The sequence below is a fragment of the Corvus brachyrhynchos genome, unplaced genomic scaffold, assembly GCF_000691975.1.
Source record: "Corvus brachyrhynchos isolate BGI_N302 unplaced genomic scaffold, ASM69197v1 scaffold80, whole genome shotgun sequence".
In the NCBI taxonomy this organism is placed as follows: domain Eukaryota; kingdom Metazoa; phylum Chordata; class Aves; order Passeriformes; family Corvidae; genus Corvus; species Corvus brachyrhynchos.
The window spans coordinates 3,433,681-3,457,732 of NW_008236769.1; the positions used below are offsets into that span (position 1 = coordinate 3,433,681).

Consider the following 24,052-nt stretch of genomic DNA (forward strand, 5'->3'; position numbering starts at 1 on the left):
AAATAACAAAAGAAACAAAGTTTATATTCACTGCTCAACATTTATCCTGAAGGCTAGAATTCCTGTCCCATTCCCACACAACACACACTTAAAAGTAGGGCATAAACCAGTGACTGTGCATTGGTTTCCTGGAGTGCAGCAGGACCTTACAGTGTTAAGACAAACATGTGAAAAACATTAAGCTGCATCACCCTGGGGAGAAAACTTAGTGGCAACACAGGCTCTCCACAGCCTTACCCTCATTCTGACCACCCTACTGAGCTTCAAGCAGAAATGCACACTTACATACACACATTAGCAGAGTAGAGATACCAAACTCACTTGAAGTATTTGAGTTCCACAATTTATTTTAAAAATATGTCACCATCATTTAGATAGATGGTGGCAAACACAGCTCGATCAAAGTAATATACTGTAGGGGATAGCTCATTTGTCTTGACTTCCATCTCCTTAAATGCATTTAAAGAGTCAGAAGGAAGCTTTTATGACATGATCCTTCCAGCCTTGCCCTTTTCATCTGGATCTCTGAAAACATATTTCTCAAATACACATAGAAAATAGTTTCAGTCCATTACCTAATTCAAAGTACAGGCTGGCAGAAGTGGTGGATCAGGAGACAGTAGCAAGGAAAGATAAATTTAGAGAGGGGTACAAAGAATATTTTTGCAGGATACCCTTAGACTCCCAGAAAGGTGGCAGGTATATTAGTCCCTGAGATGGACAAAATGAAATGGCAAACCATGCAGGCAGAAGAAGAGTTTAAAAAATTACCTTTTTTCTCAAAACTCTCTGCCTCACCCCCTTCTAACTATGCTGTTCCTACAGCGATAATTATAATAATCTGCTTTATTCTCCACCTCTCTATAGAATTCAGGGCATTTTTTTCCAAAAACCAAATTTTAGAATCCTCCACTGAAAAAAAGAAGGCAGTTTTAAAGGCATGTTTTATTAAAGGTAATTTTACAGCACAAAGAATAAACTAGCAGAAGATTAACACAATTCATCAGACAATTAAATATTACTGTACTCAGAGTTAGCTTCTCACAACACGCTTCAAACAACTACACAACAATAAAATTTTTATTACAAATCAGGCAGATATTTACCTGAACATGAAGAGACAACACAGTTTTACATTAATGTATCTAGATAATAGAACTGGAAATGCAGAGAAAAATTTTATTATTTTAGAAAAGAACACCAGTTACTACCTATTAAACCTTTTCCACAGGCAAAAATACAGACTAAAAGAATAGGAACATTGAATGAGGAACACAGTTCTGAGGAATACTTTTTGACTTACAAATTCTAGAACAAAAATATTTTGTAATCTAAAAGAAATTTTAAAAATTAATTCACTAAGAAAACAGCTTCTGTTGAGATAAGTTATCAGGCAACCCGATTCTACTAACTCAGATAAAATAGTTTGTGAGAGTATTTTTTAAATTTCATCCAGTTTTTGAATTTTGGATTGATTTATCAATTAAATGCCCAATTTAACCAATGCAATCAGAATCAAACAGTGTCAATAATTACTAGTATTTTCAGCACTGTTTCGAAATGCAATAAATTACTCATACTAATTCCATTTTCTGCATTTGCATATATTTTTTTAAATGTTGCTAGTTCCTGTTTCTTTATTGCACATTACATATAATTTTGGGTACATGGCTTAAAACCTTTTGCAAACTTTTCATATTAATTTATATATTTGGATGATAGAGGCATTAAAGCACATAATGCAGAAAAAAAACATACAAGATGCTTCTGGAGGTCCAGGTTATTAGACGAAGCATAATAATTTTGTCATTCAAATACTTGGAATCTTTTACAAAATATTTAACAATGCTTGAATAAAAATTCTCCTAATATCCACTGCCAAAGTAAAAAGTATTCAAGATGCTGAGACTCTTGCTAATGCCTAAAAAATATACCCAGAACTTAAGTGCCATATACATTCTCAATTCAGTAATTTCTAGCTGTATTTTTATTGGTCTCTTCTATTTCCTATCTCTTGTGAAAAATCCCTCACCTTATAATGAGTTTATTTATTTCAGTCACTCTCTCCTTGGTGTTCACAACCTTTCTCTTTCCAGTTTCTAGAAGTATCCTTGCTTCCTTAGTAGTGGAAAGGGCCTGAATGCTAGTGTGTTTCTTTGCTTTCTACTTGAAAGCCCCATCCTCCAGAGAGTTCCAGACACTTTAGGTCTGTTCAGCAGTTTCCTGAGAATGAGCAGAACAAGCCTGACCCAATACAATAGGTGTTGCTACTGCTTAACAAAACACTTAGGAACGGTAACAGACAGGTGCAACTGAAGATAGCAGACTATACTGTGTTAAGAAAAAATTTTATTTCACTCCCCAAATACATTTTTCCATTTTCACAACACATTTTGCTGCTATTAGTTCTGCACTCTACTCAGAGGTCTCCAGACCACGCCCAATCGTTTAACACAACCACAAAAGCTATAATTTTAGGGGATAGTCCACAACGGAGGTGGAAATTTCTTAAATTATATGGCAAGGTTACAGCAGCACACTGACATTTTATGAAGAAGTAAGGTGAAATCACTATATTTAATAGAGGTAAAAAACTAAATATACTGGATTTTTTAAAAAAACAGTAGCATCTTAAAAAGGTTCTATTCACTTGACTTTAGTGCACTCAGAAAAGGGTGAAAGAAGTTTCCATCCAGACTACAGGGTCTCTTATCACAGTCTTACCATAGTTTAACACAGTTGGCCATAGTCCATTTAGTTCCCACTTAACTGGAGAAGAAAAGTAAGTTGGCAAACTGGGTGAAATCTCCAGGCAACATGGAAAAAGAGGGTCACTTGTTTGAAAAGAGAGCCTAGTCTAAGAACAGATAAGGAGCCTGTTTCACAGCAAAAGATCCAGTTAGCAAGATAACAGCACAAACCACCTTAACCTGTGATGTGAATGATGCGATAGATGTGTCTATGTGACCCACATGTGACACCTCAAGACTAAGTTGCAGCATTGAGCCCAAATTTACACTAGCTGTCTTTGATCTGCCCATAAGAAATATAGGTATTAGGTTAAAGCTGCAAAGCATTCAAAATATGTGAATCATCTTTCTTTACTCAAGTATCAATAATCATCTTCAGCTGAAAAATGAATTATTTGTCATGACAGTCCTTGTATCCTCCAATTTACCAATACTGTCTTGATTCTACAAAACAAAGATCTTCAAGGGCAAACCAGTGAAGTTATCTGTCTTTCCAGAGGGTTTTTCAGCTTGGTGTTTTCTTTCTTTGGTGCATTGCAAAGAGCAGGTGGCAGGGAAAAGGAGAGGGTGAGAGAAAGGTAAAACTGTGCCTCGTTGGTGAATATTAAGAGCTACATAGATTTAATGTTCATTTTCTAGGTGGATCTTGTTTTGGAGGCAATAGGTGTTATTCTGCAGTATCACATCAAACAAGGTTTTTGTCATTTAAAGATTTTTCACATTACAAAAATAATAAAAACTTGCGGAAAATGCAATATCTGAACTTCCTCTTGCCAGCACTGTATTTTATTAATATAAACAAATATATCACTCTTGGGTTATGTCATACTAAAGTTTTATAGGAATGCAAGGCAATAGTGAAGCTTTCTAAAGAAATGAAGAAAAAGACCGCAGTGGCACATTTAGTTTCCTGATCAACAATAATGTCAAGATACATTGGCAGTAAAAGTTTAATAAAAATTGGATTGCAGCTACTTCCTGAGGCTTGTGAGGTGTCTGTAGCACTGCACCGCAGCATAGCGTATCAGAACACAGTGAGGCTGTTTACCCTGTCAATCACTTGTCAATCTATCCAGCTTTCTACAAATACCCCTTGTATTTGGAAGCAGTTTCACAAACCTCAGTAATTAAAATTTTTAACACAATGATAGACAGGTTTAGCAAATCTACTAAACTAAAGCAACTAGCATGCACAAGGAACAAAATTTAATGTCATGGTTACCTTTGAGCAATCAGTTAGATGTAAAAATCCCATACAGCTATTTAAAATACGTGTTTATTTTTCAGGTACTATTTTCATTTGTCTTGGGGAATTTTTTTAATATTTTATTAAAAAGTATGTGTGTGTGTGACTTCAAAGTGAGCAGATAATTTGTGTTTCTTCTCCACTGCATGATTCCCATAGAAGTAAAAAGAAAACACTTCCTTTTACACAAAGTATCTTGGAATCATTTACAGTAAAGAAAGATAGACTAACTAGATTTTCCATTAGGAATACAGAAGAGAATTTTCAGGAGAAAAGGTCATCTTCTCCAGAAAAGACAGAAATCTAGACATCACAATGTCTATCAGCTGAGCTCACAGTAAAAGTCACCAACAAGTAACATCATGTTGAGGTTGAGGACAGTGATGAGACATAATATACTGAAAATATTGAGAAGAAAAAAGCTTTGACTGCATCCAAGAATTTCATGAATTTGATAACAGAAGTATGGAAGAAGCATGACTAAACATGAAATCCCCTGGGATCTGACAAGTTATACAAGAAGAACAAGTGTCATCAGAAATTATTGCTGATATTTTATCCATTAAACGATCCTCTATTTCTTTGCACACAATTTTTTCTTTTATTGATCCATGACATGCAAAAAGGGGATTCAACCAGTATAAAGCTCCTCCTGACTGCCCAGGAAACTTAATCTGGAACTCTGTCAAATTAGGGGTTTGATTGGAGTATGCAGTCAGAGTTTTTATTGGTGAGGAAATAAAAATTTCTGTACTGAATTACCCTATCCTGTGACTCTGGGTTCAGGTGTGACAAGCTTACATTTCCTGAAGAAACAGAGGCCCCTGCAACTCTAGCAGCTGGCCAAACAAAGTATCAGTCCACAAAAGCAGGAGAAAGAGTAGCATCTTTTTCCCAATATAAATCTAATTACGATTTTTTAAGTAATAGCCATCATAATTCAGACATGTAAGATGAATTCTTCATCTTATACCTAAAACACATTTCTGGGAACTATAATCTGCATTTTCAAGTGACCATATACAAAAAGGAAGTTATATAATTTGCCAGATTTCTTGGTGCTAATTCATTATGCAGCTTCACTGTTTGTTGAAGCTGCATTGTCAACAGTGTACAATTTCTTAGAGTCATCTTACCCATTTCACGCTGAAAAAATGAGTGAAAACAGCAAACACCAACTCAGGGACTGAGAATAATCTGAGAACAAACAATTAGCTCCATCAGCCAGGAAACCATATGTACATTATAACAGTCCTGGCTAGTACTGTGATAGGAAAAAAGGAATCTGGAAGGACCAAAAGGTTTCTGAATTTCAAAAAAGCATATTTCAACAAGACTGTCATTCACTTTAGAGACAATGTCAACTACTAGGACATTGATCAAGCCATCAGACCAATTAATTGTAGGCCATTAAGAAATCTTCAGGGATAGAGCTGGCACTGATAGAAGTGGAAGAGTGAGGAAGATTGACTTCTTCATGATGAAAAACACACATCTTCTATCTACAGACACATCACTATTTTTCAAGATTCACATACAATTTACAATATTGTTTCCTACATTTTTCATATGCTTCCCTTGGCACCAGATTTCATTAAGATGCTGGTAGTGCCATCTGCAGCTCCAAAAGCACCTCCTCTGTCAACAGTTTGATCTCAGATGAGTCATTCAGCTTAGCCTAGCAAGCAAGCAGAAAAGCCCCTTAAGCCCATGTAAATAAGTCAACTCAATGAGCTGCATTAAACACCTTTCAAGAAACAGTCAGTCAAGTGAAGAGGGCAGAAAAATTGCCTTTACCACAGTTTGAAATTCTAACCTTGAAATTTTGAATTTTAAATTCCAAAATTCTAAAATGTATCACAGGCCACATTCCATTGCTAAGTCCTGCACCAACAAGACAAACAAAAGACACATCATTCCACACAGCAATACAGGGGTCCCTAATCTTTGGTAGAGTTACCTGGAGAACCTGATGGAAAGTAATCTCCCAGCTGCCAGTGCTGACACTCTCAGTAGTATCAGTATCGTATGTCAGACATCCACTACCGGACATGACTTCATTTAGCAGAGGAGCTAAGCAGTACATTTAGAAAAAGTTAACAGAACACATTTATACAGAAATTGCTTTTATCAAAAAGGAGCAGCAGAGGTTGCATCAAAAACAGGAGCCAAGACAAAGTTAAGACCTTTCTGTTCTAACAATAATTTTCCTACTCTCAAACCTTCTTTCTGAGTTAAGACTTTTTGGGTCGGTCTGGCTTGAAAATTACTTGAGGATACCAAAAAAAAAAAAAAAAAAAAAAAAAAAAAAAAAAAAAAAACGCCCAAAAAAACCTGACCTACTTTTGAATTATATACAGATACTAACTAAGAAAAAAACCAAAGTGGAGTTATAGGTAAAGTTAGTACAATGCTAGGAAGCTCACGGAAGCTGAAAGTAACTGGCTCAGCATCCACAAGGGGGAGCCTGCCCTTGGGAACAAATCTGAACTCTTGCACTTCATTAGACAGTTTACAGTTGTCGGACAGCTCACCAGTCCACAATTTGGTACAGAACATTTTCTGCAGGTTTTAGACTTTAATCAGGGCTGATGTTTGCATAAGAGGAGAGTCACAGAGAGGGAAAGCAGGAAGGAAGCTGAAACAAATCAAGAAATGGGGATGTGACCTTTACAAAGGGAATATATATAACCTGTCTAAATACACTGATTTTTAAACGGAAGAACCAGCCCAGGGAAACAGGAATGGAACACACGGACCCAGAAGATATATTTCTTATCTCGGTTCCTATAGTATGTCTATTTTCACTTCTAATCTGCTTGGAAATGACTAAATATTTGTTAGTATTTCCATTTTGGAACTATTTATCTTCATAGCCATGGTAATACATTCACATAAAGGCATCAGAGCTGCCAAATTCCTTCATTACAATTTGGATCATGGTGTAGAGGCTGGGGCGTTGGCACTTGCATCTCACTGGACCCATAACAGCAGACACTCATCATCATCAAGTGATTATCACATTTTCCCTCCATGGCTATGTTTATTTTAAGAAATTCCCATGTGTTCAAACACTACCTAGGCTTATTTCAGGGTACCAATTCTATATAAAATTCAGCACAAATATTTCTTTGCTTTCCCTTTACAGTTCATACCCTCTGGAACAGTTTGTACAGATTCACATCTTCAACACAACATCCAAGAACAAAACATAAAGCATAAAACAGACTAAAAACATATTTACTATAAATGTTTTAACCACACCCCCTGCTCTCCCCCTCCCCCCAAAAGTTACTAAGTTTCATTTCAAAACTACAGTTAATTCACACCACATTTTCTTTTTTAAAAAAGTCTCATATTTGGAAAGTTTTATATAGTGTAATACTCTCTAAACATTACACAACCTCAAAAGCACTGCTGATAAAACTACACACAGCAGGATATTGTTATTAAGCAAATAAAGCAAAGCAAAGGATCAATTAAAATGTTATTTCTGATTATACAATATTTTCCTCCAGTAAAGAACAGAAACCAAATTCAGAACATCTTTTCAATCTTGTTCTGGACCACCCCACTGAAACATTGAACATGACTGAAGTTGTTTGGGTTTTTAAATTACTTGTTATAGCTTTCTGTGTACAATGTTTACTCTCCTTTCTATATGCAAAAAAAAAAAAAAAAAAAAAAAAATAGACCCTGGGTTTTCCATATCTTGATTTAGAAAGAAAGATGTTCCTAGCACACCCAGGGAAATTCATTAAGCATGGCATGCCAAAATGATGATGACCTTACACTTGAGCAGTACAGATACATTGATTATCTTCCGTTGGTATCTTTCCTTGGGCATATCAAAACTACTAGTCCTTTTTTGTTTTAAATACTTGCCAAATGTATATGGGACCTGTACTATTATTGTACAGAATTAGATTACACCACGAAAGACTTTTCTGCAACATTCACATTTAGCAAACTAGTTGAGAAGTCATCCCAAGTTCAGAAGTCAGAATAAAACACAATGGAAAATACAGTCATACAGCCATAATTAAAAAATGCAAGTAAAGTGAACAAAACACATTAATAACAGCAGACTTTCTTACAAAACAATACCACCCACAGCTAATCATGCAAAAAAGGAGGCTCTAAACACTGTTATAGGAATCTAGCTTAAGATCCATTTTCAACAAAGTACGCAGTTAAAAAGCTGTACATTTCTAAGAAACTATAAAGTGAACCTGTAGCATCACATTATTATTCCCTATATGAAGATATTAAGCTAAGTTTCAAATTTATATCTAATTCATCAAATAATAATGCAACATTTAATGGATAGATATTTTTCTTAACTACTTTCTTTTGGAGAAACTGAGAGAAATCTTTTCAAGACAGACATCTCCACCTTTATTGGCATTTTCTCTTTGACTACTTCTCAAACACTGGAATTTCTTTTAGTTCTTTGAGGGGTTGTTGTTTTTGTTTGTATTAAAATGTTAGTATCTTAAACATTAATAGTGAAGGCCCAAAGAATTACCAGTGCTAATGCATTTGCATACCCACACATCACACTTTAAGGCCTTGCTGTATGCGTGAAAGGCAGAGTTGTGAACACTCAAATTCCTATTCCATGGAATACACAAAACTGAGTGGTTATGCTAATAGCACTTTACTTCAGGAAGCAGACTTTGAAGTCTTTTACAGCAACAGGAACAAAACTATGTTTTTACAATACAAAATGTTTTCTACTTTTGTTTATTCAACATGCAACAATCTTTATGTATCTTAATCTAAATTTCTCTAGAGTAAGCGTGCGAAATAATACACTTTTCTGCCAGCACTGAAAGGCTCTCTAGGCTCCAATCCTACATTACAAACTATTACAGTAATCTGCAGCTCTTGTAAGAGAAAGTCTTCCCTGGACAAAAAGACAAATCAGCAATCAGCAGATTCCCAAGTATTTGCACCTTTCAGTTAAATGTGAGCTTTTTCATGTTTCAGAGTTTACTGCCTACTACCAACCCACTGTCTAGGGTCTATCTAGGTAGGAGAAGCACTGCTGGCCAGCAGTGCTGGCTCCTTTTCACCACCCTAGTCCAATACACTACATGGAGCACAACCGTGCAAGCTGTCATTCATACTGCAAGGAAGAATTAGGCTCCTCTCCCCACTTTGCACCTTTGTGAATAAAATCATGATGAAGAGAGCATATAAGAGAATGGTTTGGAGACCAGCAATGAACAAAATAAATCACAGAAAAAGCTTTGATTTTCAGCTACTACAGAGAAAATCCAATACCCCTGTTATTCCTAAAGGTTAAGTCTTGTGAATTTATTATTCCAGAAATCTGTCCAGTTCCATTTCTTTAATAAGAATTTGTGTATCTGGGAGTACTATTATTATTTTTACTTCAATGCTGAATATACACGGAATTATCATTCTTAGATCACCCCTCTCAAAAACTTGCAACTCCCCCTTCAGAAATCTTTTCTTGACCAATCATCTTCCTAATTCAACTACATTTCTCCCAGTTTTGCTTTTTGTTCTTCCCAATATACATGCACACATGATACTGCCATTATTTTGTTATTCCACTCATTTAAACAGGCTAACAGCACATACTAATTCTAAAGCCTTCCCTACAACTGAAATCCATTTCTGTTTTCTTTTATTTGACTGAGGAAAAACAAATAATAGGTTTTGCAACCTGATTTACAAAAACAGAAAAAAAACTCAATTTAGCCAAAATATTAGTGAAATATTTTTAATGTTGCAACAAAATGGAAAAAATATTCATTTGAAGTGAACATCCCATAACATTAACTAGCAAAGCAAACAACATCATCATCAGTTTTGCAAAACTCCGTAACATAGTTAGAAATACTTTCTTTTCCATTTCCTGCAGTTCCTTTGATATATACACATGAAATGGGATGATCTTATTGTTCCATGCTGCACATTTACAGCTATTATCATTAAGTCTCTCACAATAGTTTTTTCCCCAGTGATCACAATCTTTAGTTTGCCGTATTTTGTATTTCCCACATTCTCCAATCCATATCCACAGAAGAAATAATCCCAGCATACTTCTTTTTTTTAATTTAAGTCCCTTAGTATTATTTCCTCTACCAAAATTTACTGGTGTGCTGTTTACACAGTTTAGATCAGCAGTCAATTGACTACAAAACAATGGAACAAATAAATACTTTACCCCAGTATCTAAAACTTCAATAATAAGTGGCACAACTGGCCATGCCCCAGCACTTTTGAACAGAGCATATAGTTTTATATGTAAGACTTCAAAGGTGATACTACACTGCATGTTGCAAAACTGCTTCATCTTAATATGGCATGCTAATTGAACAATTTTTACTAACAGTAGTCTTTATTTTAGAACTTAAAACACTTGTACAATTTTCTGATTATTTCCTACTCCAAGAAGACTTACAGCATGGTGAAAGACTCTCTTCTTTTACACAGATAGAGGCACTGTTATCAGCCAGAACAGTGAAGATGATCTGACTGGCATTTAGGGCCTCAAATCTGAATGCACATGGCCACCCTCATTACACTGCGGTTATGATTTTTTAATAGACAAAATCTAAATTTGGCATCTGCTAAACTTGCATACAAAACTCAAATTTTGCCATGAAACATCTCTGTACTCTGTGCCAAAAGAGTAGTTTCAGCTTCTGCACCTCTGACATGAACACTGTACTAGAGATCAAGTAGCAAAGCATTCCTCTACAGATTTGGTAGGCTCTCCAAAAAATTCTGTTTTGTCATTTTTAGAAATGACTCTGACATAAAAAATTACAGCTTTTGAGTGGTATTTTTATTGTGTCATAGGCACATAAGTGACAAGGAGAGTACTGTTGTTATAACAAGTTATGGCATAGGAGAGTTACACAAAAGTATTGGCTCTATTGAATTTACAGACTTTACTAAAATCTAGAAGGGAATTAAGCCTCTTGCCTTTTGCAAAGAATGCACAATTCATAAAGAACACAGAAAATATGACAGAATCAATTACTCATTGACTACATTTAACATTTATGCAGAAGTAGTAAGGACCAGATAGGAATCTTTTCCAGTTTCAGAAATGATCACTGCTTTCATGCAGTATACATATGTGTCAGTGCCATTTTTTTAGTTCATCTAAATAACTTTCTTTAGTTCTGTTGAGCTTTTCAAATTCTTTTCTCCCTCTTTTAGATGTACATTTACATTCTTCTCTCTAATAAGCCTTCCATAACTTTGCATTCAGAGAAGCAGCTACTATAAATCCACCTTCATTACATTAGCTGTTATCCTATCTTCACTGCAACCCTTCCCTGTGGGTCTTATCAAACTCAGTATGCAACCTTTGCAGTTTCAGGGTCAATCAACTATCTAAATCCCTGTCAGCTATCCACCACTCCTACAAAAAGCCACATAAGTGGGAAAAAGAAGAGTTGATGCTCCTATCTCCCTCATGTTAAAGTACTAAAAGCACTGAGCAGCTGCCACCAAACCTCCTCTTGTACACGCTACCTTATAAAGTACAAGCAGCCCTTCCTTACAATTGTGTGGATTACACATTCATAGCAAAAATAAAAATAGCATTCAACTGTCTGGATAGAAGGAGAAATGAAAAGAGGCAAAGGTTTTGTCTCTTGTACATATTACCCTGCAAATCCTCAAGGAGTGCTTAACTGAAAGAAGTACCCCCCCAATTCAGCCCCCTTGTTTCTTCCCCCTAAAGACTAAGGGCCCTGGAAAGAAGCCTTCAGAGTGTGGTCCTTTAAACACCCTTGAGACAGGGAGGGCCTGCACCTGGGCTTGGCTGTAAAGATGAAAAGAGTTCTGCAAGTCCCAGCTTTATTCCCCATGAGGTGGGTCTGAACAGCCATTAGCAGAGCAGGCCTCTCAAGTGTCTGAGGGAGAGAATAAACTCCGCTCAGCATTCATAAGCAGCCTTTCCCAAGTAAAGCCACCAGCCCTGGCTCCAATACCCTTACAACAGCTTCAAGGATCAGGACAACAGTCTCAGTTGTTCATCACTGCAGCCCTGGCTTCAGTTCTTCTCCAAGACCAAGTATTGCACTTAGGATATTGGCACTTTCCTTACCACAATGAGAGTCCCTTTAATTGGGACTTAGATAATTTGTGTGACCTTCCCACCACGCCTCTGAGTCCCAAACAGTTCAGAGTAGTTTCAGATGAAGTTTACTGCTATGCATGTAGATAGTGTAGCCTAAGTCTTCCTCCATGCATTACTCATCTTAATCACTCACCAGCACAGCAAACCTACAAGCTCTACCAGGACTGAGAAGAGAGCAAGCTGCATGAAGCACAGGGTAAGCCTTTCTTATCTATCCTAAGCGTCTCCTAAGGCTCCTTCATCCAACATTTCAATTCATAAATGGATATTGCAGGATTATTTTTCAATTAAAAACACTTAAGAAACGACTGAAATTGCAATACACTGCTTTAACTGCAAATGTTCAAATATCTCAGACAAAAGCAAAGGCAAATCTCTATCTGAATACTAAATTTCAATTTAATAAATATATTCAGAGAAGTTTGAAAAACACTAAGATCCCACTGGCAGATAGAAGTCTTACTGCAGCTGTAATATTTCATCAAGTGTTAGATGGTTTAAGTCAGTTGCGTGAAAAAAAACCAACATTTACTATATCAGCAGATTCCATCTGCGTTTTCTAGCTCAGTTATCGACATGTGAGAAGGACATGATCACGAGGAAAAACAACAATAATACAATAAAATTTGTGGATCAACAATTGACTTAAGCTGTGCTGGGATTTTTATTATTATTCTCTTACCATGCTTTGAAGCTGTGGGGTTTATTCCCTGACCAAAAACCAAATAATAACCCCCAAAACAAGCTCTAAACCTATATACAATTTCAATTTTCCTACAGTGTGCTTGTTAAAACACATCAGTTGAAAAGCATCTGCTCTTTAACAAAGAGCATTTCATCTAGCATTAGATCTAGGATGCAAAAAAACCCAATTCAAACACGCTTTCTAGGGCAACATTACTGCAGAAAGCATTTGTAGATCAACATTACAACAAAAAGCATTATGAAGGACCCAGAGCAAATTAAACCTTTTAGATGGCTTTGACTTTGATACAATGGAACATATGGAAGTAGATCTGTGCTGTGTGAAGTGGATACACAATTTTGTAGTAATGTTCTTTCCCTTGCCAATTTCCTATTCTTTTTGAAGAATTCAGACAATTCTGCAACCAGAACACAATATGATATCTGTTTCAAACTTCCTTTTTGGTTTTTCTTATAAGATCCTGTATATACTTACCAAGAACATACAGACAAATCTGGCAAAATAACAACTTTTTTTTTAACTACAGTAAAATTTTTGTGGATAAATTCTGTATACATTAGTAATTTTCTAAGAAAAACTATACTCTTAAAACAATGTACACTTCGGGAAATTTTTTTAAAAGGAAAAATACATGTGTTGTTTGAATGCTGTGTGAGTAGCTTTAAAGAAGCATTAAAACAAATTCAATACATATAAAATGCTATATAAATCAACATTCAGGATGAAGGGTCAACAGGGGTTAAACTGTCTTTCTTGATTGCATTCATAAATGTCTTTTCTAGCTGTATTATAGAAGCAACTGCAGCATAACTTGGATATTAAAACCTCCACGGAAACCAACAATAAAAGCTGCTAAGAATTTCACAAGGGTTTTTTGTTGTTTTTTTTTTTCTCTTAGGTGTTAATTAAATGATCATTTAACACTGAAATGTAAACACAACATTTTCATCTACTGACAGCATAGCCTCTTATAAATCCAGGGTAATAAACGTCCTGGTGTTAATACTCTGAACCAAGTTCCCACAACACACTAAGATGCCTTGTCGTGTCTAAGGTTAAGCATCTAGACACAAAACAAAGATTGTGCCTACTCGACTTCCAGTTCAATTTTCCCATCGCCCAGTGACCTAGGTAACACTTTGAGCAATAAAGAATAAATTTAATTTCTCCAGCATTTTGTGAGGATTAGGAACAATTGTTGGCCTGCAATGACTTTTTATCCTTGGATTCTTTCTCTTCCAGAGCATTCCCCCAGTTCTAAAAGAAAATTCTGATGGTTTAAGACACAGAACAAACAGAACTTTAAATTAGGCTTTTTTCAATCAATTGGAACTGTTGGAGGGGAAGCAATCAACTTTTCTTTGGACTTTTCTCAGCTATTCAGTTACTTTAGGCTTTAATCTTCCACTTGTAGAAGAAACCTACCGTCATAGGAGCAAGCCTCTATACGTTCAGATTTTCCCTTGGCCTGATTTATTCCTCTTTTCTGTTCTTTTTTTCTTTTTAATCAAGATGACACGGCTGCACTTAAGTGTCCACTCTGTGCAAGCCAAGACTTACAGATGTCCTCTTTATAACATTTCACACCATGTTTCTGCACCACATAATAACAGCAATTCCTCTGACATGCTTTTTCACTTCCTTCACTGAGTTTCAGTTTCCTACTTAACTCCGGACTGAAAGGTTTCCTGCATCACAATTTACCAAAGCTTTCAAGGTCAACCCTCCAGGAACAACCCAGGGACTGATTCAGACTGGACATGAATATGGTTACAGGTCACCCAAAACCAGTCACTTTTATTTTCATATTAAAACACAGTTCTCTGCTTTAACTGCTATCATGCCAACAAAGACACAGAAGATAATTATTTATGCTGGGGGTCAAAGTACCAAAACCACAATAGCTAAAGTAGGCCTCTTAATTACCCTGAATACCACCACACTATTTAAATAGATCTATGGCTTGAGTAATTAATATGATTCATGTTTTCACATTAGACATATTTAAATGCCAGCAGCTAATAGCATAAAATTTTTTAAATAACACAGATATTTATGTTGGTTGAGAAGAATTGCCAGAAGTCATGTTTTTGTTTGCTTGGTGTTTAACATAAATTTCCAATTAAGGTTAAAAAGGGACTGAACAGTTTTGGAGCGTTCCTTCAAATGAAAAAATCAGTAGTTATAAGCATCACAGAATCACAGAATATTCTGAGTTGGGAGGGACCCACAAAGATCAAAGTCCAACTCCTGGATATCCCTATAGACACCTTTTGCTGAAATTAGTCAGCTATATCACTTACTAATGCAGCTTACATAAAGAGTTAGTGATCTGCCCAGATGAGAATTAGTTTACAGCCCCAGCAGTTCATCCAATTTCCCATTTTATCCAATAGCAAAAGAAATATTACTTGTAAAAAACCGACACAATCATATTTTTATAATTAAAGAAATAAAGGCAAATTCAACCACAGTTCAAAGACAGCTTCCAATTATCTCAAAAGTAAAAACTACAACAATCCATACTGATAGCATCATTTCACAATAAAATAGTTTGTTTCCAATTTCAAACATCTCATAATATTACTTCCAGTAACAATATTTCACCTGATTTCTCTATATTTGATACACCATTTTTTTTTCTGCACAGCACCATAGAGGTGACGTGCAAATCCAAAAGAAAGCATAGCTCAGGAAAGACCTACAGATTAAGAGATTCTGTAACAAAGGGCAGGAAGAGTAACATAGTGAAGTCTGAAGTCCAATAATCTCACAGAGTGATAATACATTTCACTCTTTTTTCCCCGACTACGTTTCAAAAGTTCATTCTGGTTCTACCAACATTTCCACTCAGCTGAATCTAAGGCTGAATGCTTGCTGTTGCTAGGATATAGCTACTGCAAGTTGTACACCAAATGCATATAAGCAATACTTGTTCCTTTGCTCAAAAAATCAATTACCTGATGAATTGCAAGCATTTTTTCAGCACTTCCAAAAACCTCTAACTTGCCATCATGTCATATCAGTAAGGCTTATGTCTGAAGCAAAGCTACAGTGGTGTTTTTTGTTTTGTTCAGTACCTTGAGATGACAGTTTTCAGTTTTGAAACATTACAGCAGAGAATGAAAGCTCAAGGTAGAAGCAAGTGGTGTCAGGACCAGAAAATGATGCAGATGTGAGTCAAATTGCTTAAAGTATTCAAGCTCCCAATTCCCTTTTGTCTTTACATTAAAAATGAGCAGGTAACAGAAGCAGCAGTCTTTATAATGTCTCACAAAAGTTTATCTCCTCAGTCTTCCATACCAGAAATTAATGCCAGAGAAGAGGCATTACAAACCTAGCACAGAGGTAACATGCTCTTAGTTAACTTTAGTTTATTCTTACAGGCAATGAACCTTAGCAAGCATATTTTTAATATACATTAACTATTTTTTAGATAGGCCTTTCTGTCTACAGATTGGGATTATTGCAAAAATAAACTCACAGAACTGTAACTGGCAGTGGCCATGCAGCATAAGGGACCACATTCACCCTGAAAACATTCCATACTGGGGCAATAAGACCTCCTGTTAGCAAAAACGCACTGACGTAGCAAACCAATAAGTGAGCTTCCACACTGCAAAAAAGATTAGTAATTACACATATATTAAAGATTTCTTTCTAATTACCATCTTACAATAACACAAAGCCAGAACTATATATTCATTTATACCTACACTAATATGCGGTATCTCTTCACTAAATAATAATTTTAAAATATAGTTACATTCTAAGAACTATAGTCACAGTTCAAGAGTGATGCTAACAAAACAATGCTAGTATTTAAAACTAACTAGCAGTAGAATTGCTAGCTCTAAAATGATAAGATTTAATTCTACCACATGAAAAAAATAATGGAGTTGCCTTGTGTGCATGCTGCTAGAATACACCATAACAAATCATAAAAAACTCAAACAAGTGAGTAAAATACCTCAACACACTATCCTGGGGAGGATATAGCAACAAGGTGGCTTCATAATTCGTGTTTGAATAAATGTTTTTTAAATCGCTGTCCATCCAGCCCACATCTGCAATAAGTGGAGCACACTGTAATGTTACTGCAGCACAGTGGAAACCAAACCACTGCGCTTACCTGACAGCGGCTCCACTAACAATGTACTCTCAAAAGGAGAAAAATTCTTCACTATTGCCTTTTGAAAAGGAGAAACTCATTTTTGCTCCTATTTGGATTTAACACCCAGAGCAGGTGTCTGCAGTTGGAATACTTCAGAGGCTTTGAGATAACAAGCATTTTTCTAATGAGTGATTCCTTTATTGAGTTGTTAAAATGGATTCAGACTGAAGATAAGTGTCTTTTCTACACAATTATAACCATAGTCCCACTTACCATGAATACTGTTAAAAGAAATATGACAAAATCATAAATTACACCTTAACAATAGGGAGTCCAGCACTTAAAAACATTTAAAAGTCCTTGTTCTAGCACCTTACATGCACCATCTTATTACCTTCTTTCCTTCCTATCTGATGTGGTTTGTTTTGTGTTTGTTTTTTTTTTTTCTTCTTTTTTTCTCTTTCGGCAGAGGTAAAAGCAAAACAACGCTCAGCAAGTGATGCAAACGGCACCTCCAGCACAGCACCGAGAACCAGCGGGAGAAGTTCCCCGGGCCGCCGGCTCCCCGCGCCGGGAGCGGCCACGGGCTGGGGCTGCCGGCCGGGATGAGTAATGATGTCAGTCCGGCCGGACAACGGTAACCCTGGCAACTGTAACCTGCAATTCCTGCCTAACCATTGTGGGATTTTTTGTGGCAGGGGCCAAAGAGGCCAAGAGTAAAATGAAGCAGAGAACTATGGTGTCTGACACATCGAGTACCACACACTTTAATCATAGCTGGCAGAAATTAATTCAGGAGGAATTTTTGCAAGGGCCCCCCGTACGGCATGTTTTGTTGTTGTAGCTGCTGCTGCTGTTGTTCTGGCCTAAGATAATTTTTTTAAGTTTTTTGATGTTTAGTACTTCTTCCCTGTAATTATTTGCTGTTGGGAATTTTTTTAGTGACTAACAGACATCTCAAAAGTGATGCTTATTAATCACACTACATTAAGTTTTGGGGTTTTTTTCCCTTTAGAGGAGAAACATTCACAGTGTGTACCTTCAAGTACATATATTAGAAGAAAACATACATAAGACCACATTCACTACAAAGGTTGATTTTTTTTTTTTTAAAGCCAACATTGCCTAACTTATACCACAGATATTAGTCAGTAAGGAAACTTAACCACATTCCAAGCTCAAGAAATGTAAATCAAAAGGGACAAGCTTTGTGCATGTAATTCAATCACCTTTACATCCCACTGATTAATAAAGGTATCTTTTAAAACTTATTTTTCAAACAGCTTGTGTCCAGCACTCAGTATCCTGCAGCAAACAGCAATCAATGAACTGTGATCTAACCAGCCAAAGTCAGCAGTCAAAATCTATTTGCCTCAGATAAGCACTCACTAGGCTGTAGTAGTTCTCTGTGCTAAGGTACCATCCCTGAGGCTACACAACTTAGCGTGAGTGGGCATACGGGTCACCAAAGAATGCATCTCCTCCTGGAGGAATACAACTTGTTGAGCAAGAACTTATATCATCATCCCAGGGGACTTACAAGAGCCCCTTTATTTTAATGGTGTTGCATCAAAGCATAGGTTCATGTACATTGTGCTTTGAGAGATTGCTTGCAAGGTAAGATTGATATACCCTCCAGCACTCTTCATACTATTTTTAGAATTAACTACTTCCTATTGAAATATTTATGTCAAAACGCCTTTGTAGATAGCTCTTAATGGGAAAATCAGCTTCTGTTTTGACTAAAATTATCCATTTTAACTAGTTCCAGGAGATTTCTTGGAAGGCTGCTAAACTGGAAAGAAAGTAGCCTGAAAAATAATTTAACTACCTTTGAAATTAAGTGTGTTTAGACACAGAAAATAATGCACTGTCTCTTTTAAATTCTCAGCCTATTGCTTTCCTTTACTTACACTTCCCATCTGTCAACAAGTGCTTGTAATTTTATTACACTGTCCTGTAGTTTATGCAGAGTTGGTATTATTTTACAGAGTTCTGTTAATGGACTGGATAAATGGTAATGCTATTTAAACTAGTCTCCTGCTCCAGCAAACACAGCTGCAACTGTACTACTATTTCTAGGCAAACATCTTGACCTGAACATGCAGTGCTCTCTCAACCCGTCCAAAGAGAAATTGGAGCAGACAGCAAAGGGAAAGCATAGCCGGCCGCTGGCGGCAACCAACTGTGTCGAATCATAATTCATATACAGTATAACCTCTTTCTTTTATATTGCATTTAGCCTACACAACAAGCATATGTGCTTCTTCACCTGGCATCTCATTTACAGCCAAGGGTCAAATGGTAATTATTATTCACAGAAGCTCAATAGTATGTTGAAACCTTGCAGTACACACATTGTTTGATTAGCTGTTAAATGCCAAAAATAAATACTAAACCCAAAGCAAAATATATATATTATTGATCATGTTTAGAGAACTTTAATTCTCCCTAGAAAAATATTTATTGGGATGTAAATACATCTAAGCATATACAATGATACATGTAAAAAACAAATCACTTTATACTCTTCAAAGGGAACAAGCTACATATTTTCTGAAAACTGACCACAAGCATTTAACTAACATCAGTGCTTTTGTGGGCCCAACATTTTTTTTATTACAAATTTAGTGCTAAGCAGCTGTAGTTTTTTTACTATCATTCATATTTTCTTTTAAACACGAATACATTATAACCAGACATTCACTTTCATGGTCTGATCAACAATAACCCTTAGGCAGAGGAAATTTAATACTGTGAAGCCAGTGATCTCTTACTTTCCTCCATGTACGCTATGAGCAGTTGTGTGCTTTAGGTCAAAGAACATTATAGATTTAAGACTAGCATCTATCAAATACACAATTCTGAGATAAATATATTCAAATACGATTTTGACTGAACTGGGTATCTCTTTTTTGCCTGCAAATTATGGCTCATTTCTGTTTTATATGAATCTAGGTAGCAACCATTACACTATAGGTGAAATAATAAAATGATCATAAATCCCTTTCATTTCCTTCCTGATAGAAGTAATGTCTTTATCCCAGCTGATGGAAATTATAAGAGACTCAATTGTTACTATATAATACCATATTTGAATATATTATAATATTATACCAGAGCAAATACTTTTGTTTGGCAGGAAAAAAGCCTTCGGCAGCTTTCTGGCCTAGTCATTTAACAACTCATTACGTCTACAGGGAATTTCTGGAAACAAAGTATACATCCAAGGCAAAGGAATAAAACAAAAATACACAAAGAAATGTTTACAACAATAAGAGTAATTTTCAGTTTGCCATTGTATATTGCTATAAGAAGGGAGAAAATAACTATTATTTCACAATAGTATATTAAAAATCAACTAAAAATAAGAGCTTCAATATCACATTTGTTCTCAAACATAATTACATATGCTAAAGGGGTACAAGAGGAATCCCACTTTCCTCCACCTTCACTTTTCTTTTTCCAAGCACACAAGTGATGAAACCCAGTATTAATCAGCAATTTTGAGAGCAGAAATCTCACCTGGAGTCTAAAGAACTGTATCAAACACATATCTAATTAAAACCGGCTGAATTGGTGCAACCCTTCCAAAGCCTACTTAAGCATGTCATGTGTTACCTCTTCCATAACGCATACTGTAACTTAAAGATACCTTACAATTTATTTTGTTCAAATAAACCAGAATCTAAACTTTATTCCAGATTTCAACTGCAACAGAATTAAGTGGCTTCTTAGAAAGGACAATGGGTCAAACCATTTATTTTAAAATATTTCCAGGAGCAAAACATTATCAAACCAAGTAACACAATCAAAACAAAAGCTCATTACTCAATTTGTTGTTCTTTTTATTTAAGGTAAAGCGTTTAATAGTTTTTTCTTCCCAGAGCTTGAGTTACTAGCTTTGTCCTCTCTACGATGGGACACAGGAGAGACTTCTCTACAGACCTAGCATTTGCCAATGCTATCATTTTTCTGGCCAAGTGTGTACAGCCACAAAAGTCACAAAATCAAAGTGCTTATACAGTGCTATATCTCTGCATCAGAATCTCCACAAGCATTTTTTATTTCTTTTAACACAGAAACTATAAAAAAACCCCGCCAACAGGAAAAAAGGAAAGTCAAAGTATTATTTCAGCAAAACTTCCTTACAGAAATGGGAATCAATGACAACACTCTCATACAAGTATCAGTATTTGACCTAGATGTAAAATAAAATTTTTTAAAAATCTTGCAAAGCAGTCAAAGAAAGTACTCAGCTTAAACAAAACACCAATGTTGGATGACACACCTTAGTTCTATTTGAGGCAAAAGACAAAAATCCTAATAATAAGACACAATAACAGACCAAATCCAAATTTTCCCAAAAAACAGTTATGGGGCCATGCCTACTTACAGCCTGTATAACTTCGGTGTCCCCAGAAAGAGCAGTTCAGAAAGCAACTGGAGGTTATTTCTGTTTAGGCGCCTTTGGAAAGAAAAAGAAAAAGTTGTGTTAAATTACAAATGCTACAGCAATGCAATGCAACCACTTTGAGTTGGAATCCCAGTGCTGTAACAAGCTGATTTTAAAGACCAGAAAGGTCCATTAGCGGAGACATGGTCCAATAGTAAATTTACCGTGGACTAATTACATTTTCTGGTTTTCCCCAACAGACCATATTACCTATTTTATGAAAGATTTTGAATCTCTGCAGCGTGAATCAATCACTACAACAGGACTCCCTCCTGCATAAGCAACATGAAAGCTAAAAATATAAAATCAGCAGTGTAAATGCAATTCCCTACCAACTCTATCTTTGTCTTGGTATAATGAAGGAGATAGATATTTTGTGACCATGAAAAGGTTCAAGGGCGTATGTATCAAATGTATACACTTTCAGTAACAAGATAATGTTATGTCTAAAGATCCATATAACCTATTTATATAAATCTTAAAAAGCAAAGGAAACTGTTACAGAAATCCTGATCAAACAGGAGTCAAAAAACCCAAGGTGTCACAGTTTATATTCGGCATTACAAGGAGGTTTTTTCATGCAGTTTTTTCTCTTTAACTGTAAAGATAGGAACTTCGAGAAAGCTAAATTAAAAAAATAGAACCCAATCAATTGTACATAAGACAGTCTACTAAAGAAAAAACTGCAGCTGAAATCTGGAAGGTGCCTATTTGTCTGTGAAGATTCTCACTGAGCATGCTGACTCAGCTGCTCAGAGGTGACAAGATCAAAGCCCATTGAATTATACCCATAGACAACAGAACAACCCCTAGATAAGGCAAGTATATTCTATCTTCATGATCTTTTCTTAACATACAATGCAGATTCTTCTTTCTACCTTGTGTAAGTGACAGCCTTGGAGCATACAGTCATCCCAGTCAAGAAGTCAAGCTTAAAACAGGTTTTTTGTTTTTAAGCAATGTACCACATGTGCCACCTGCCATTCGAGCAAAGCAGCCTACTGGAAAAAACTGTTGTGTCCCATAAAATTTATCACAAGTCACAGTTTGCAATGAACAATGCTCGTCAAAACAGTAATTCAAGGCACTCGTGGAAACCAGACTGCATGGGACTATCTGATATATATATATACACACACACACATATATATATAAAAGTATAATCATTACAGTGATTACACTACATGCACCAATAAATTGCTATCAAGACATTCCACAAGGTGAAAAAATATACTGGGCATCAGTCTTGCAAAATTAAGTTTTAGAATTTCATAAAGGCTCAGATTTTCCTGTTTGTTAGTATTAGGGCTGAACTTAAACAATTAAGCCTGTTTAGCCTCTCTGGGCTAATTTTTCAAAAAAAAATTTCCATATAAAGGTTTTTCCAGTTTAAAGGTGTTTCCAGAAATTCCCATTTAGATGCACAGACATTAAAAATCCGATTTTACATAGCTCCATGGTTTAGTTCACTTAGTTATTGCTCCCTTAAAGCTCAATGTGACTACTGATGAGAGTGAGATAATCTGAAAAGTATTTTTATGTACACAGAGGTTTGCATCCACTCTTCAGGTCACAAGCAAGCAGTCAGCTTTTTGAGTTCTAGATACCCATAGCTCTCCAGTCTTAATGTCAGGTTCCCTTCTGTTAGTCAAGCTACAGAAATCCTGATTACTCTAAGCAGAAGAAAACTAAATCACGCATTTAGAGATTAAAAGAAAATTTGGAGTGAAAAAACCAGAAAAGGACAGACTACACTACTGGGATAAGAGAGATGAGTGACAACGCATTTTAATAATTGAGAAAAAATTCCTAATTCAGCAACAATAAAAAAAAAATCTGGGTTGTGATCTTGAAAATCACATTTCCAAATTAGTAGAAGGAAAACTTTACATATAAAAGAAAGATAGAGCTCTAAGTTAATGACTAGTGGAAGACTTCTGATTGAACATTACTTCAGAAGAAAACCATCCCTACATAAATACAACAAAGTGATACATTCTATTGTTTCTGCATCTACTGCATTTTCAAAATAAAATCATTTAAAAATAGACATTTTTCTGACCGATAGTAAATTTATGTATAAAATTATATGCCAAGACCACAAAACTGAAGTACAAGACAATTGTTTCAAACTAAGTTATATTTGCAATCCAAAGAGATTTTGAAAATGAACAGATGATTAAGTAAAAAAGAAACAAAATTCATTCACCATATCTCTTAGCTAAATAGAGATTTAAACCTCTAAATCTGTGATTACAGATCCAAAATTACGTGCAGGGTAAAGACTTTAAAAAGTCAGTTTCTAATCATCTGTTCAGGACAATAATCTCTGTTGATATTTCTTAACTCTATTGTTTGGACACCAGACAATGATGAGCTGTTACTGAAAGGGCAGTGAAATTACTCAGTATCTGTATTTTTGCAGAAGTTTCATATAAGAAAGGCTCTGTAGTACAATGACATAATATTAATTGATGATCAAGTCTGTCAGGCAAGCTACCTTTCACTAAATGCAACAGTCTTACAAGGACACACAAGATCACTCAGAGGGATACTTTACAGGCAAAATAATTGCTCTACTATTTAGCTCCTTATACAAAGAGTAAATACCTTAGATGAGGAGTTTCTGTTATTACTTGTAGTTCA

The 24,052-nt window shown here is 35.8% G+C and overlaps 1 protein-coding gene across 1 annotated transcript in view; it reads right to left on the reverse strand.

The window, feature by feature from the left end:
- Nucleotides 1–24,052, reverse strand: part of SLIT2 (slit guidance ligand 2) — a 262,238-nt gene that overhangs the window by 221,526 nt on the left and 16,660 nt on the right. The window contains exon 4 of the mRNA XM_008645128.2: nt 21,347–21,418. Within this exon, the coding sequence (XP_008643350.1) occupies nt 21,347–21,418 (72 nt within the window). The remainder of the gene's footprint in view (nt 1–21,346; nt 21,419–24,052) is intronic.